At 44.0% G+C, this 17,470-nt stretch overlaps 2 protein-coding genes across 2 annotated transcripts; one reads left to right on the top strand and one right to left on the bottom strand.

Annotated features, from left to right (window-relative positions):
- Positions 1 to 862: 862 nt before the first annotated feature.
- Positions 863 to 9,455, bottom strand: LOC118828084 (cytochrome P450 1A2-like). Its single transcript, XM_036734491.1, has 7 exons — positions 9,363 to 9,455; positions 7,538 to 8,374; positions 6,875 to 6,998; positions 5,442 to 5,531; positions 4,269 to 4,392; positions 1,948 to 2,034; positions 863 to 1,522 (listed from the first exon to the last, which is right to left on the bottom strand). Exons 2-7 carry the CDS (start codon positions 8,363 to 8,365, stop codon positions 1,225 to 1,227), a joined length of 1,551 nt encoding a protein of 516 aa, XP_036590386.1. The 5' UTR covers positions 8,366 to 8,374; positions 9,363 to 9,455; the 3' UTR covers positions 863 to 1,224.
- A 3,994-nt stretch (positions 9,456 to 13,449) lies between these two features.
- On the top strand, positions 13,450 to 13,755 carry LOC118828093 (40S ribosomal protein S13-like). The gene has a single exon (XM_036734500.1). The coding sequence runs from the start codon at positions 13,450 to 13,452 to the stop codon at positions 13,753 to 13,755; it is 306 nt and encodes a 101-aa protein (XP_036590395.1).
- Positions 13,756 to 17,470: the final 3,715 nt, after the last annotated feature.

Here is a 17,470-nt window from a genome sequence, read left to right as displayed (position 1 = left end):
TTTGACGTGAGTAGCATATATACATATATGTTCTGTCTCTCCCTTGAGGTGCCTCACTCTGTTCACCACCCCTCATTCAATACATTATCCATTTTATTTTTTATTTATAGCTAATTCTCCATTATCTATACCAATGAAAAGGAACAAGGCCCTAAATAATACAAAACAGTGAATAATAAAAAAATTTGACTTGGCTCCAAAAGCCAATGTTGACTATATGATGACTTTAAAAAATAGTAGCCTGACTTTTTGACAGGGTTTCTAACCCGGAATATCAAGGGAATTTCTGTAGGTAATTTTTGCCTAGATTATTTAGCGAATAATTTGATAAAGTTTTCATGCTATTTTTTAAAGATGGAGAAATGTAGGATTCATGCAGGGCTGTGCTGGAGCCAAATGTACTGGCAAGAGCTTATGTAAAACTTTCAGTGGGAGAATTTACAACTCAGAAATTTTCATATACCACAAACCAGGGCTTGATTTGTTGTTTTGCTGATTGTTAGACTTAACTAAGTGATAGAGAGAATGGTGATAATGCAGATTAAACCTAGAAGTGTATCATGCATACATTCCCCCTCCCCCCCACCCAAGAGTTGGTTGTTAAACACTTACCAGCTCAACCCTGGCTAGATGGTAGTATAATTGGGTGGATTGGGCTGGGCCCAAAGAACAGTCATTAATGGTTCCATGGCATCTTGGAAGGAGGTCTCCAGCAGAGTGTACCATGGATCTATGCATGGCCTTGTGTTATTTAACATTTTATCTCAGTGCCTTGGATGAAGGCTTATCAAATCTTCAGGTGCACAAAGTTGGGAAGGAGCAGCTAACACAACTGATGATGGACAAGAACATGAGGCCAAACTGAACAAGATGAAATTTAATAGAGATGAATGCTAAGTCTTACCCTTGGATTCAAAACCAGATTCACAAGTACAAGACTGGGGAGGCATGGCAAGAAAGTAGCTTGTGTGCAGACAATCTGGGTGGTCTCAGTGAATTACCAGCTTAGAATAAGTCAACATTTGGTCCCGTAGCCAAACTGGAGATCTTCTGGCAAAGATTTGGTGACTATTAGTCAGGTATGTTATAGAGGTTTTGGGGCAAAGTCTGTACCCCACACCCTCCCCTTTCCTTTCAAGAATTAGTAGGATTGAATGATAGAAGAAATGAAAATGAGCTAAAGAAGATATATGGGCTGGTACCCCAGTCCTGGCCAATGGCTGCTCAGCCACTCTTGGGGAAGCGCAGCCGGGCCCGGAAGTGCTCACAGCGGGGATGCTTCATGGTCAATCCATAGATTGGGGTCAAGTCCACCTTCACTCCAGAGGGGACGCTGAACTCCATCTGCTGCAGCAGGATGGCCAGGAAGAGGAAGACTTCCCACCGGCCAATCGTCTCTCCAATGCATCGCCTCTTCCCAAGGCCAAATAAAATCATCTTCTCACTCAGGGCCTTATCGATAGTGCCATCTGCACTGAGGAATCGCTCTGGCCGGAACACTGATGGGTCCCCCCATATTTTCCTGTCACAGGAAGAGAAACAGGATTTGAGGAGATAGGGCAGGGCCTCCAAATAGCTGTCAAAGCCCCAGATCCAGACTGAGGGCTGGGGAGTGGGGAGCAAGGGCAATGAGGTATGTGTTTATGAGTGGGCTCTCTGCTCTGGAGACCCTTTCGATTTCCCCCGGAGGTCAGCCCAACAGGGCCTTCAGCTCCAAGTTCCATCCTACTGAGGTCAGACCAATTGGCTCTAGACAGATGTATCTTCCACGTGACCAAAGCAGGTCCCAAATTTCCCACATGGTGGACAGAAACCAGAAAGGGCTTCTTCAAGCAGGTCTCATGCTTAGATGGTCCCTCAGCTACACTCATTCTAGACTTGGCTGATGGACATAGACAAACCAAAGCCTCCATGCCTAGACCCCACCCAGTCCCAGGGAAGACTCACTGGTCATGGTTAACCTGCCACTGGTTCACCAAAATGCAGATCCCCTTGGGGATGTAGAAATCATTTAGGGTTGTCGCTCTCGTTGTGCTAAAAGGGACAAGAGACCCCCATCAGACAAGAAGACAGTGGGGCAGGGGTAGACTGGGGCATGCCCCCTTTCATCTACCCTTCCCTTAGTCCTTTGTTTGCCACTGTTGCCCAGCCTCTGTCCTGAAAAGAGAGGGTACTGATGTTAGCTTTCTCTCCACCTCCTTTTCCAGTCATATCCTGGACTTCAACAAGTACCTTTCCTGCAGGCCTAGCTCTTGGCCACAAAACACTATCATCTCTGCCCCCAGGGAACTCTCTATCTGGTGGGGAAGAAAAGACACTTGTGCTTTCTCTCCTGCTCTCTCTCTCTCTCTCTCTCTCTCTCTCTCTCTCTCTCTCACCCCCCCACTCCCCATCTCTCTCCTCCCTCTCTCCTCTCCCTCCCTCCCCCTCTCTCTTCTTTCTCTCTCTTTCTCCTTCTCTCTCTCTCTCCTCTCTCTTCCTCCTCTGCCTCTCTCTGTGTCTCTTCTCTCTGTCTGTCTCTCTCTTTCTCTCTGTCTCTATGTTTCCTCTCTCTTCCCCTCCCTCCCTCTTTCTCCTCCCTCTGTCTCTGTCTCTCTTCCTCTCCCTCCCTCCTCTTTCTCACTTCTCCCCTTTCTTCATCCTTCTTCCCTCCCTCTTTCCCTCCTTCCTCCACTCTCCCATCACACATACACAAACACACACATGCACACAGGCCAGCAAGAGAATGATCAGTGGCAGTATGCAGACAGTGGCTAGATTGCCTGGTTTATACAGTGAGGCAAAGCTGGAGAGGCAGGCAGGGAAGAGGAGAGAGAGAGAGAGAAAGAGATCAGTACAGCCTGGAGGAGTCAGGGAAAGATTCTTTGTGGGGGAGAGGCTTGCGCTGGATCCAGTGGATCATGTGTGAGTCATTGAAGCAAGTATATTCTAAGCAGAAGGAGCCATCAGATGAAGGACTGGAGCAGTATGTGGAGACCTCCATGGCAACAGCTAAAGGCTGGTGTAAGGAGTGGTGGGAGGTGAGGGGACAAAGCCGGGGAGGTCACTGGGGGCAAGACTGTAGATTGTTGGGCTGAACAGGCTGAACTTTGTCCTGTAAAACCTATAAGGGCAATAAATATTTATCAGTATCCTGAGCTGGATAGAGATCACTGGCCTAGACCAGAGCAGGTATAGAGTTTAGATAAGCCATGGTCCCTCCCCTCACAAGGCATACAGTCTAACAGTACAGGCACTCATTAGCTGCGTGACCCTGGGCAAATCACTTCACCCTGTTTGCCTCAGTTTCTTCATCTGTAAAGTAAGCTAAAGAAGGAAATGGCAAACCACTTCAGTATCTCTGCCAAGAAAACCCCAAATGGGGTCAAGAAGAGTTGGACTGAAACGATCCAGCAATGGGCTATTGTAATTCTTAGCATTAGGAAGTGTGTCAGAGTTACAAAACAAAGATGCCAGCACCTCCCCCTTTCAGATTCCCTTCCATCTATCTACTCTGCATCTACTCAGCTTATATTTATCTAGTTATTTCTATGTCATTTTCACCAATACAATGTAAGCTTCTTGAGGGCAGAGATTATTTTTTTCTTTTGTATCCCCAATGCTTAAGGTACGGGGTCTGGTACGTAGTAAGCGCTTTAAAGAAAATGCTTGTTGACTGACTAAGTGTGATCTTAGTGGGAAGGTCATTGCCAACTGTGGACGTAGATAGATAGATAGATAGATAGATAGTCAAGTCAACATGCATTTATTAAAAGTTCGCTCTCTGCCAGGCACTGTGCTGAGCAATAGGGATGCCACATATCCTCTGACCTCAAGGAGCTTATATCCTAATGGGGGAGGGAAGAAAACATAATGGGGATGGGGAGGTTTGCATACCCAGGCAGGGTTGGAGATGTCTGGGAAGTTCAGGTGGAGGCCTGGAATCCAGCCAGATAAGGCTAAAATTGGCCTCTCAAAGCTGAGTGGTCACCGGGGACAGAACCTCATTCTCAGGCAAGGAGGTAGTGGAGATGATGGCCCACGTGGTGTGTAGACTGCACGGCCATGGTATGAAGGTGGGAAGCAGAGAGTGAAGGTGGGAAGATCTATCCTAGTCTAGGGAAGTGGCAGTGAGGGCAGAGATGAGAACTTAAGAAGATCTTGGTCAGGACCTTAATCAGAGAAGGTGGAAGAGACACAGCCAGAGGGGATGAGGTTGGTGGCAGTGGAGGCACGGAGGAGGAGATGGATGACCTAGGGATTTTGAAAGAAGACTTCATGGGCCTTACCTGTGCGGGATGGTAAAAGGGAGAAAGGAGGTATGCCTGAAGATCTCCAGGATAAAGCCCTCCAAGTAAGGCAGCTGAGGTCTGTCTGAGAGCAGGGGCCTTCGTTCTCTGCCAATCACAGTGTCTATAGAAAGGAGGAGAGTCAGAGGGAGCAGGAAGCTGCCCTGCTCTTCCCCCTGTAGGGTTTGTCCTCCCCTCCCCCTTTAGTGAGTCATGAAGAGAGAGAGGTGGTGGGGTTTGGGAAAATACATCTTGGATGTGCATTCTAGACAGACCTAGGTTCAACTTATACCTTTGACATTTATTGTGTGACTACACAGCCTCATTTCATCATACTTAGACAGTAGCCTGCTGGTTGGTCTCCCTGCCTCTCTGTTCTAGTCCGCCCTCCCCTCAGCGGTCAAGCGGATCTACCTAGCTCGAAATTCTGACCATGTCATCCCCCCATTCGGTAAACTCCACTGGCTTCCTGTTGCCTCCTGGATCAAATGAAACATTTTCTGCCTTGTAAAGCCTTTCATAACCTGGCCCCTTCTTATCTTTCCAATCTTCTCACACCTTACTCCCCTCCACATACCCTGTGATCCAGTGACACTGACCTCCTTTCTCCCTAGCTTCCTCCCAACTAGGTCTAGAATTTCTAGAATTCTCTTGTACCTCATATCCATCTCCTGTTTCCCTGGCTTCCTTCAGGTCCCAGCTAAAATCTTACCTTCAGCAAGAAGCCCTTCCTAAGCCCCCTTGGTGCTAGTGCATTTTTAATTTATCATTCTCTCTCTCTCTGTCTGTCTGTCTTTCTCTCTCTCTCTCTCCTATCTATCTATCTATCTATCTATCTATCTATCTATCTATCTATCTATCCTTTGTTTCTATGCATTTATTTACATGTTATCTTCCCCGTTAGAAGGGAAGCTACTTGATGGCAGGGACCGTTTTGCCTTCTTTGTGGCTATGCTGTGGATCTCCCAATGCATAGTGCACAGTGCCTGCCACATAATAGCCACTTAGGTGTTGTTCACTTGACCTCTCTAAAACTTCCTGTCTATAAAGGAGAGACAATAACCATAGTACTCCCCTCACAGGCTCGTTAGGACAACAATATGAGAGGACAAATGTAAAATACTTTGCAAACTTTAAGGTGCTATGTATACTGTCCAGTATTTATTCACTTACCCAGCTCCTCCTGGATCTTCTTCTGGATCTCAGGCTTAGTCACAAGGTACATGAGGCTCCAGGAAACTGCTGTGGTGATTGTTTCAAAGCCTGGACAGAGTGGATCAGCAAGGAGAGAATGATTAGAGGATGAAGATCTGTGCATATAGCACATGGCCTTAGGACTTCTTCTGTCCTCCTGTGGGATCTATAGGGAGAAAACGTTCCATTTTCTGATTCTGTCCCTTCAATGGGGCTCAGATCTTGGTGAGCATCATCACCCCCTATACTCTTTTTTTCTTTTCTTTTCTTTTTGGTGGGGGGAAGGCAGGGCAATAGGGGTTAAGTGACTTGCCCAAGGTCACACAGCTAGTAAGTGTGTCAAGTGTCTGAGACTGGATTTGAACTCAGGTCCTCCTGACTCCAGGGCTGGTGCTCTACTCAGTGCACCACCTAGCTGCCTCTGTTCTTATCATTCTCATGTGTTATGGGAGTCCAATAATAATGAGAGAAATGCAGATTAAAGGAGCTTTAAGACGTTATCTTTTACCCATTAGACTGGCAAAGAAGGCAAAAACAGAAAATGAGAAATTTGGAGGGGCTATGAAAAAACAGGTACACTAGGGCATAGGAGAGCTGTGAAATGGTTCAGCCACTCTGGAAAGCAGTTGGAGTTATGCCTCCAAATTTGTGAAATGGTACATCCCCTTTGACCCAGCTCTACCACTGGTAAGCCTATGCCGTAAGGAGATCAAAGAAAGAAGAAAAAGAGCTTTAAGTACAAAACTATTCAGAGCATCTCTTTTTGTAGTATTCCAAAAATTGAAAACTAAAGGTCTGTCTTCCTATTGGAGAATGGCTAAACAAATTATAGCGTAGGGGATATTATTGTGTCATGAAAAATGATGAAGTGGGGGGTTTCAGAAAAAATTGAGAAGACTTCTATGAACTGATACAGATTGAAGTGGGCAGGAATAGGAGGACAATTTACAGAATTACAACATTAGAGAGAAAAACAACTTTGAAAAACTTTAGAATTCTCATCAATACCATGAAAACTCTAAGTCCCAAAGGCTCACCTTCTAACAGAGATATGATGAACCTATAATGCAGAGAGAGAAATGTATGTCCAGGCATGACCAATGTAGGAAATTTTGCTGGAATATGCATTTTTATGAGGAGGGTTTTGTCTTTCAGGTTTTTGTTGTTGGTGTTCAATAGGGGATATTAAGAGGGATAGATTATAAATCCATATAAAAGATTTTTTAAAGTAAACACTTCGGTGGTAGCTTATAAGCTATGACTTTTGAGTGGATGTGAGACACACAGAGTACCATGAATTTGGGGCAATCTTGTCTGGGAGACCCACATGCAGGCTGGGGTACCATGCTATGAAAATGCTATGACCTTAGACAGGGATATCAGGTAATAGGGAAGGGAAAGCTGACTCTTACCAGCTCCAAAGATGTCATTGATAAGATTGGTGATCAACTTCTCCGGTACATTGGTGTGCGTGTTCCCCTGAGCCTTGTCCTGGCTGTGTTTGAACAGAGCACCAGTGATATCTTGAATATTATTCTGAAAGAAAGCACAGGTAAAGAGACCATGTTATAATCACTTTCTTATCCAGAAAACCCAAGGATGGTGGCCACCATTTGTCTTTCCTGGGGATTCTGGAGCCAGAGCCAGTTTTGGGAACCCAGAGTCCTATTAGTAATGCATCCTACAGGAGACAATCCCCAAGGACAGGCCCATTCATGGTCACAGGGCAGCTCACACTAAGTCAGGTGAAAGGACCATATGTGTGGTCTGGAAATCCACTTGCATTTCTTTCTGGAATATACCTTAGTGTACTCATCATTCAACAGGGATTCTGTTTCAACGCCAAGAAAAGGTTGTTGGGAACATAGATGAAAACTAACACTGATTTCCTCCTCTGCTTTCCAAAGAAGACAATTAGCCTTTTGGATATAGAGTTTCAGTGGGTAAACAAAGACCACTCACAATCACCTCTGATAGGAACAAAGGAGTGCATACTTCTTCAGGCTAAGGGTGAGAAGGCCAATACCGAGAGCCTCCAAGGAGGGTGAGGGACCCTACCTCACAGTTGCATTTACCTGATCAAAGTCTCTGTAGTGTTCCTGGACAGTTTTCTGCATGAATTTCAAGAACCTCTGGTTGAAAGCCTTGAACTTCTGCAATTTGGAGTTTGGGAAGTAGCGGAGGATAGGGATGAAGTCAACTGGGTTGGCTGAGGAGGCAGTCTCAGTAAACTCGTGGTAGTTGTTAATGAGTCTCAACATTTCTTGGTTCTCATTGGCCTGGCATTGGCCAAAACAAATGGCCCCTATGATGTTGGCCACAGATACCACCACATGACTGTAGGGGTCAAAGCATCCTACTCCATCCATCAGCTCCTGGAACTTCTGGATCAAGCATTCAGCTTCCTTCTTCACATGCTCTTCCAGGTAGCAGGAGGAAGAGGTTGGGGAGGCAGACATGGAGAAGGTATTGAGAGCATTCTGGGCCAGCTTCCTTCGAGCTGCCCATACTTCCCCTGAGTCAGGGCTGAAGGTTATGCTATAGCCATCTGTGACAAGGGAGGAGCTATAGAGGTCAGGTCGGCCCTTGAAGACATCCCCTTGCTTCACCAGGGCCTGTCTGATGGTTTCCAGGCCACTTAACACAAGCACCGGGGTGGAGCCGATCTGAATCTGCATCACATCCCCATACTTCTCCCTCAGCTGGGCCAGGGCCAAATGGGGATTCTTCCCCAGAGTCAATATGTTGCCAATCAGAGGCCAAGCCCAGGGTCCGGGTGGTTCTTTGAGTCCCTTGGGGACCCTTTGAGGGTAAGATTTAATGACCCAGAAGACCAGCCAGAAGAAGACAAAGGCCAAGAGAAGCTCTGAAATAGAGATGGAAGCCAACAGGCCCACCGCCATCTTCACTGTCTGAATGGAAATAAAAGGAAGTTGTCAGAGTGAGTTTTAGGGGGGTCAAGATTGGGGATAGGCTCCTCCAGGAGAACACTCACAGGACAGTCTATGGAAAGAGCCGTACCCTGGATCTCCCAAGACAGAGTGGTCCCACACATTCTAGTGAATCCTTTCCAGTACTGAGAGAATGAGGATCTGGCAGTGTGGGAGAATTGAGTCCTGAGTACAACCAAGGACAGGGTGGACAGGATGAATTTTCTCCAGGATCTGTATCATCCTCAGCTCAGAACACCTGCCTCCCAAGGTAAGGGCTGAGGCCTGGGCTGAGATCAGGTAGGAGGGCCCTGGCTCAAATGCGGAAAAGCTTTTAATCCTGCACTGAGTCCAGGGTTTCCCAGTTTCACGAGTGGGTAGAGAGGTCTTCAAACGCCACCCCTACCTTCCATTTCATGGATACAGACAAATCATGGCATATTAAATGCAGAAGGGGACTCAAAAATCAGGTAGTCCAGAAGTTCTTAGCCTTTTGGGGTTTCTAGATCCCTTTGGCAGTCTAGTGATACCTTTGGGCTTCTTCTCCAATGGTTTTAAATAATTGAAGGAAATGCTAAATTTCTGTCCAAAGTTGGTGAAAATAAAGAAGTATTTTTTTTTTGCCATTCATGTTCACAATGACCTTAACTGTATCCACAGGTGCATGTCTTCCCAGATTAAGAACCCCTGATCTAGTCCAATTCTCTTATTTTCTAGTAGAGGAAACTGAGACCCAGACACGTTCAGCAATTTGCTCAGCTACCACAATGGATTAGTGGCACAGTCACAAGTTAAACCCAGGTCTCAGTACTCACAGTATTCACACACACACACACACACACACACACACACACACACACACACACACATACATGGTCCTTATCTAACTACTAGAACCCAGTGTCCCTTGGGATAGGGGTCTCAGAAATGATAAGTCGCCAGAGCTTGAGGAAGTGCTGAAGGAAATTACCTGTGTAGCCTGAGTGCTTAGAGATGCCTGGGGTTGGAACGAGCTGCTTTGGAGTCTCCTCAGCCCAGCAAGTGAACCTGGACCATCTTTTACATAACTCTGTCTTCCTAACTGGCCCTGAAAAGCTAATCAGGTGATCAGAAAACATTTGCAGCCAAATTGGAAGGATCTGAACTTGGATGGGAGCCCTTGGCTCCTCCCTGAAAACAGAGCTCTAGCACAGGTACTGGGACAGGGTCCAAGGGCAAAGAGGGACATTGTGTTTGAGGGGGAAGGGTATCCGTTTACCTCTTTGGGTCTGGATTGGAGTAAACTCCAGAGGCACTGAGCCAAAGGCGAGTGTGGCTGTCTTGGAGAAGGAAGTGGAATAACAAACCAAACACCATTTATTAAGCTCCTGCTCTATGGAATCACTCTACTGGGTTCTGGGATAAATATAAAGGTGAGTAAGAGAGACCCTCCCCTCCAGGGACTTACAATTGAAGGTTCTTAACACTTTTTCCTGTGTCATGGCTCCCTCTGGCAGTGAGGTGAAGCTAATGGATCTCTTCTCTGAATAATGTTTTTAAAAAATTTTTTATGTTTTTTTTTCCAATTTCATGTAAAACAACTTCTAGCATTCATTTTCTTTTAAAAAAAAATTTGAGTTCTAAATTCTCTCCCTCATTCCCTTCCCTCCCTGCTCCTAGAGAAGGCAAGCATATTAATATAGGTTATACATGCACAGTCATGGAGAACATATTTCCATGTTAGCCATGTTGGGAAAGAAAACGCAGACCAAAAACAAACAAACAAGAAAAATAAAGTTCAAAAGAAAGTATGCTGCAATCTTCATTCAGACTCTATCAGTTTTTTTTCTCTGGAGGTGAATAGCATTTTTCATCATAAGTCCTTCAAATTGTCTTGGATCATTGCACACTTCATTTTACATCACTTTACTAGTCTTTCCAGGGTTTTCTGAGATCATCCTGCTTGTCATTTCTTATAGCACAATAGTATTCCATCACAATCATATACCACAATTCCATCCGCAGTGCATTAATGTCCCAATTTTTGCATATCTCTCCAACATGTCATTTCCCTTTTCTGTCATATTAGCCAAACTGTTAGGTATGAGGTGGTACCCTAAAGTTGTTTTCTTTGCATTTCTCTAATCCATAGTGATTTAGAGCATTTTTTCATATGATTCTAGATAGCTTTGATTTCTTCTTCTGAAAACCACCTGTTCATATCCTTTGACCATTTATTAATTGGAAAATCACTCACATCCTTACAGATTTGACCCAGTTCTTTATGTATTTGAGAAGTAAGGCATTTATCAGAGAAGCTTGCTATAAAAATATTTTCCCAGTTTTCTGCTTTCCTTATAATCTTGGCTGCATTGGATTTGTTTGTACTAAACCCTTTAAAATTAATGTAATCGAAATTCTCCATTTGACTTCCTGTAATGTTCTCCCTGTCTTGTTTTGTCTTCAATTCTTCCCTTAACCATAGATCTTATAAGCAAGATATTCCAGGATCCCCTAATTGGTTTATGATATCTCCTTTTCTGTCTAAAGCATACCCATTTAAACCTTATCTTGATATACAGTATGAGATGTTCATTTATATTAGTTTCTGCCAAACTACAGTTTTCCCAGCATTTTTTTTTTTTTGCCAAATAGTGAGTTCTTGTCCCAAAAGCTTGGATCTTTGCATTTCTCAAACATTGGATCACCATGGTCGTTTCCTACTATGTACTGTGTACCTAATCTATTCTACTGGTCCACCACTCTATTTCTTATCCAGTACAAAATTGTTTTGATGATTACTGCTTTATAATACAGTTTGAGACTTGGTGCTGCTAGGCCACTTTCCTTCACATTTTTTTCCCACTCATTCCCTTAGTAATCTTGACCTTTTGTTCTTCCTAACTACCTCTAAATTCCCTTCAGGCACTGACATTCTTGATTTTTTTCAAAGGAAATCCCCTCACTCCCCAACTTTGGCAAACCAAAGGTTGGTGATGGTCAGGCCTAGGGAGGGCCAATCCCAGACAATTTCCCCTTGACCTCTACCCTGACCTGCTTACCAGAACCCTACTTTCAATGAAAGAGAGGAGTGGACAGGCTGGAGGAATCGCAAAGATGGGAAATCGCAAAGTAAAAACCAAAATTATGGCTTTTGATTCAGAAGACCTAAATTCTGATCCCAACTCGGTCATCTCAGGAAAATTAATCTCCTCTCAACCTTAGCTTCTTCGTCTGGAAGATTAAGAGTTCTGGCTAGGGGATCAAGGATGTCATGTCCAAAGAAATCAAGCTCTCCCTTCCAGCTCCTTTCTTGGAAACTAGAAGGGACTTACGAGTAATGAAGGCCAGTCCTTTCATTTTATGGATGAGAAAACCAAAGCTTGCTGCCTTGACCGGGATCTCACAGCTATTAAGTTTTAAGTGGGATTTGAATCCAGGTCTTTTGAATTCCAAGGTTAGCATTTTATGTACTACACTGTAGTTGCTTCCTAGTAGAAAACTTTTTTTTTGAACTTGTACTTTATTTTCTTAAATAATAAGCATTTTGTTTCTCTCTTTCTCATCTTCCCTCCTCCAAAAAAAACCAAAAGAAAAAACAGAAATCCCTTGTAAGAAATATGCAGGTAGGCAAAGCAAATCTCCACATTAGCCATGTCCCAAACTTTATAGCAGAGGATCTCAAGCCTTGATCCAACTCTCAGTCCTATGGTCCTTGCCTTGTTCTGCCACCTGGTTTCTTGAGTCATCATTAGCTTCTCTTTTCTGTCTGGGCAGGAAAAGCCTTACGTACACATAGAACAGGGAACATCTAATTGGAAGGCATGTGGCTGCCTCAAGGAGACTCCCCAAGCCTCACTGGCTGGACTCTGTGCTGAAGAAGGACATTAACAAACTGAAGCAAAGCCAGTGAAGGGTGACCAGGATGACAAGGGCCTCAAGACCATGCCACATAAAGACTGGCTTAAGGAAGGAAAGACAAGGGGGATATCAGAGTTGACTTTCAATACTAGAAGGCCCATTACATGAAAGAAGATTTGCTCTGCATGACCTTAGAGGGCACAGCTTAGAGCAAAATAATGGAAGTTATAGGGAAATAGCCTTCTTTCTAACAACTAGAATTGTCTGAAAAGAAAACAAGAATTTCTAGTGCCCACCCCTCCCCTGTCATCTGGGAACCTTGCTTGATAGTTCATGGGGAAAAGTAAGGCCATTTGCCAACACTCAGGTGCCTTCTCCCACTCTCTGCTCCCTCATCCCTCTCTCACTCAATGAGGTGGCCCTTCTCCTTACACAAGGGAAATCCCTGTACATGCACAAGTGATTCCATTCTATCCTGAATTCTCCAGAAGATTGCTCCCTCTGTCATGACCTTTCTCTTGCTAATCTTTGACCCATCTACTGGCTGCTATCCTGCTTCCTCTAAATATGCTTGTGTCTCCCCGTTCCTTTAAAATAAAAAACAACTGGCTAAGATGGCAGCTGGAAAGCAGGGACTTGCGTGAGCTCCCCTCCACATCCCTCCAAAAACCCATAAAAAATGGCTCTGAACAAATTCTAGAACTGCAGAACCCACAAAATAGCAGAGGGAAGCAGGGCTGCAGCCCAGGACAGGCTGGATGGTTGCTGGGGGAGGTCTGTCACACACGGAGCGGGGAGCAGAGGGGAGGGGAGCCCAGCATGGGTGGTGGCAGGACCAATCAGACCAGTAGCTGGGTGGAACAGGCCCTAGTGCCCTGAATCAGTGAGCTGTGGCAGTTACCAGACTTCTTAACCCACAAACACCAAAGACAACAGAGAAGGTTAGTGGGAAAAGCTGTGGAGAGTGAAAGGAGTTCCTGGTTTGGCCACCACCCCAGGGGCAGCGGAGGCAGTGCAGCTACAGAACTACAGCTGTAGTTGCTTCTGGCCCCAGGCTCACCTGGTGGGAGGAAATAAGTGGCGGATCAGAGAAGGAGTGCAGAGCCTGCTTAAGATCTGAGTCAGGGCTCTTTCGCTGCCAGATTGTCACCATCATGGGTCCCGTGCACGCTCCCGGGAAGGGCCTGTCACAGTAGCCTCTGCTGTACTGCCACAGAATGTTCACGTGGCTGAAGCTCACCTCGGACGTGAAGGAGCAGATCTACAAGGTGGCCAAGAAGGGCCTGATGCCCTCTCAGATCAGTGTGATCCTGAGGGATTCTCATGGTGTGTCACAAGTACATTTTGTAACTGGCAACAAAATTTTGACAATTCTAAAGTCCAAGGGACTTGCCCCTGATCTTCCTGAAGATCTTTATCACTTGATCAAGAAAGCTGTTGTTGTTCGAAAGCATCTTGAGAGAAACAGAAATGATAAGGATTCTAAATTCCATCTAATTCTGAACGAGAGCCAAATTCGTTGACTGGCTCGGTACTACAAGACCAAGAGAGTGCTCCCACCCAACTGGAAATATGAATCATCGACAGCCTCTGCTCTCATTGTATAAATTTTGGTTTGTGTACTAAATTAATAAAGTCACGTCTAACTGAAAAAAAAGATCTGAGTCAAGTCTGGGTTGGCGGTTCTTGGGGAAGGAGGAGTGCTGGTGTGGCAGAGTTAGCTGTATAAAAATAGCTCTGAAAACAATAGTGCATCCCCTCAAACTTGGAACAAAGTACTCTTCACCCTACAAGCAGTCATACCCCAACAAAAAACTCAAGGGTCAAGTAACTTGTCTGGGAACATGGCCAGGCAGCAAAAACAGACTCAGATTCAGTCTCAGACTTCGGAATCTTTGTTTGGCAACAAAGAAGACCAAACCATACAGCCAGAAGAAGTCAACAAAGTCAAAGAGCCTACATCAAAAGCCTCCAAGAAAAACATGAACTGGTCTCAGGCCATGGAAGAGCTCAAAAAGGATATGGAAAAGCAAGTTAGAGAAGTAGAGGAAAAATTGGGAAGAGAAATGAGAATGATGCAAGGAAACCATGAAAAACAAGTCAATGACTTGCTAAAGGAGACCCAAAAAAACCAACACCTTAAAAAATAGACCAAGTCAAATGGCAAAAGAGCTCCAAAAAGCCAATGAGGAGAAGAATGCCTTGAAAGGCAGAATTAGCCAAATGGAAAAGGAGGTCCAAAACACCACTGAAGAAAATATGACCTTAAAAATTAAATTGGAGCAAGTGGAGGCTATTGACTTTGTGAGAAATCAAGATATTATAAAACAGAACCAAAGGAATGAAAAAATGGAAGACAATGTGAAATATCTCATTGGAAAAACCACTGACCTGGAAAATAGATCTAGGAGAGAGAATTTAAAAATTATTGGACTACCTGAAAGCCATGATCAAAAAAAGAGCCTAGATATCATCTTTCAAGAAATTATCAAGGAGAACTGCCCTGATATTCTAGAGCCAGAGGGTAAAATAGAAATTGAAAGAATCCACCAATTATCTCTTGAAAAAGATCCCAAAAAGAAAACTCCTAGGAATATTGTCACCAAATTCCAGAGCTCCCAGATCAAGGAGAAAATACTGCAAGCAGCCAGAAAGAAACAATTTGAGTATCGTGGAAACGTAATCAGGATAACACAAGATGTAGCAGCTTCTACATTAAGGGATCAAAGGGCTTGGAATACGATATTCCGGAGGTCAATGGAGCTAGGATAAAAACCCAGAATCACCTACCCAGCAAAACTGAGTATCATGCTCCAAAGCAAAATATAGATTTTCAATAAAATAGAGGACTTTCAAGCTTTCTCAGTGAAAAGACCAGAGCTGAATAGAAAATCTGACTTTCAAATACAAGAATCAAGAGAAGCATGAAAAGGTAAATAAGAAAGAGAAATCATAAGGGACTTACTAAAGTTGAACTGTTTTGTTTACATTCCTACATGGAAAGATGATGTGTATGATTCATGAGATCTCAGTATTAGGGTAGCTGAAGGGAATATACATATATATGTATGTGTGTATGTATGTATAGATATGTGTGTATGTATGTATATATGTATGTGTATATATATATGTGTATATATATACATATTATATATAGACAGAGGGCACAGGGTGAGTTGAATATGAAGGGATGATATCTAAAAAAATAAAATCAAATTAAGGGATGAGAAAGGAATATATTGAGAGAGGGAGAAAGGGAGAGATAGAATGGGGTAAATTATCTCACATAATAGTGGCAAGAAAAAGCAGTTCTGTAGGAACAGAAGAGGCGGCAGGTGAGGAGGAATGAGTGAATGTTGCTCTCCTCAGATTTGACCTGAGGAGGGAATACCATACACACTCAATTGGGTATCTTACCCCACAGGAAAGAAGGAGGAAGAAGATAAAAAAGGGGGGATGATAGAAGGGAGAGCAGATAGGGGGAGAAAGCAATCCAAAACAAACACTTTTGAAAAGGGACAGGGTCAAGGGAGAAAATTCAATAAAGCAGGATAGGTTAGGAAGGAGCAAAATATAGTTAGTCTTTCACAACGTGAGTATTGTAAAAGGGTTTTACATAATGATACATATGTGGCCTATGTTGAATTGCTTGCCTTCTTGGGGAGGGTGGGTGGGGAAGGAAGAGGGGTGAGAATTTGGAACTCAAAGTTTTAAAAACAGATGTTCAAAAACAACAACAAAAGAAGTTTTTTGCATACAACTAGGAAAGAAGATTCACAGGCAATGGGGCATAGAAATGTATCTTGCCCTACAAGAAAGGAAGGGAAAGGGGGATGGGAGCAGAGTGGGGTGACAGAAGGGAGGGCTGACTGGGGAATGGGGCAACCAGAATATATACCATCTTGGAGTGGGTGGCAGGGTAGAAATGGGGAGAAAATTCGTAATTCAAATTCTTGTGAAAATCAGTGCTGAAAACTAAATGTATTAAATAAATTAAATAAATAAATAAATTTTAAAAAATAAAATAAAAACAACCTTCAATAGATCCAGCTATTTCCATTGTATCTCTCCTCCCTTTTGTGAGAAAGTTATCCATATTTGGTGCCTACATTTTGTCTTTTCTCACTCTCTTTTAAACCCTCTGTAGGCTGGTTTCTGACTTCATCATGCCAATGGAAGTTCCCAAAGTTCTCAATGATCTCTTAATCGCCAACTCTACTGGCCTTTTCCAAATCCTCATCACTCGTTACTGCTCTGTAGCCTTTGGCACTCTTGATTGCCTTCTCCACCTTGATACTCTCTCCCATCTAAGTTTAAGTAACACTGCTCTCTCCTGGATCATAGAGTAGGTGGAGGGAGTAAAGTCTAAAACTGGGAAGGTAGAAAGGCCAAGTTATGAAGAGATTTGAAAGCTAAAGAGAGGATTTTCTATTTGATTCCACAGGGAAAAGGAAGCCACTGGAGAGGATCCAAACCTATCTGACTGCTCCTTCTCAGTCTCCTTCACTGGATCTTCATGCAGGTGACACTGACTCATCATGGGTGTCCCTTAAGGGTATCCTTGAAGTCTTCTTTTCTGCCTTAATATTAACTTCCTTGGCGATCTCATCAGCTCCCACAGATTCAATGATCATGTCTATGCAGATGATTCTGAAATCCAGTTATTCTGCACTTACCTCCAGTCTTTAAACATTAATGGCATCTGAAATGTATCAAACTGAATGTCCCATGGAAATCCAAAACTCAACGTGTCCAAAAGAGAACTTGTTATCTTTCCTCCACAACCTTCCCTCTTCCAAACTTCCCTTTTTTGTTTCTACCCTCACAATATTTTCCACTTACATCTCCTGTCCATTCACACAGCCAGTACCCTGGGACAGTCCCTCATTACCCCACACCTGGACTATTGTAATAACTTGGGAGCTGTTCTCCCATTCTCAAGTGTCTCCTCATGCCACCTGTTCCAAAGCTGCCAGACTGATTTTCCTATAGCATTGGTTAGACCATGTCACCGTCTCTGCTCAATAAACTCCACTGACTCCCCATTACCTTTTAGATTCAAATCTAAAATCCTCTGTTTAATTTTTAAAGGTCTTTATGACTCGGCCCCTTCCTACCTTTCCCACTCACTCGATGATCCAGCCACTATAGCCCATTTTGGCTTCCTCACACATGACACTCCATCTCGGAACTCTCTTGTGTTTTCACTGGCTGCTCCTCCCTGCCTAGGATGCTCTC

This window comes from Trichosurus vulpecula, chromosome 8 (genome assembly GCF_011100635.1).
Source record: "Trichosurus vulpecula isolate mTriVul1 chromosome 8, mTriVul1.pri, whole genome shotgun sequence".
NCBI lineage: Eukaryota > Metazoa > Chordata > Mammalia > Diprotodontia > Phalangeridae > Trichosurus > Trichosurus vulpecula.
The sequence above is the reverse complement of the archived record's forward strand: the minus strand, read 5'-3'. Positions and strand labels throughout refer to the sequence as shown.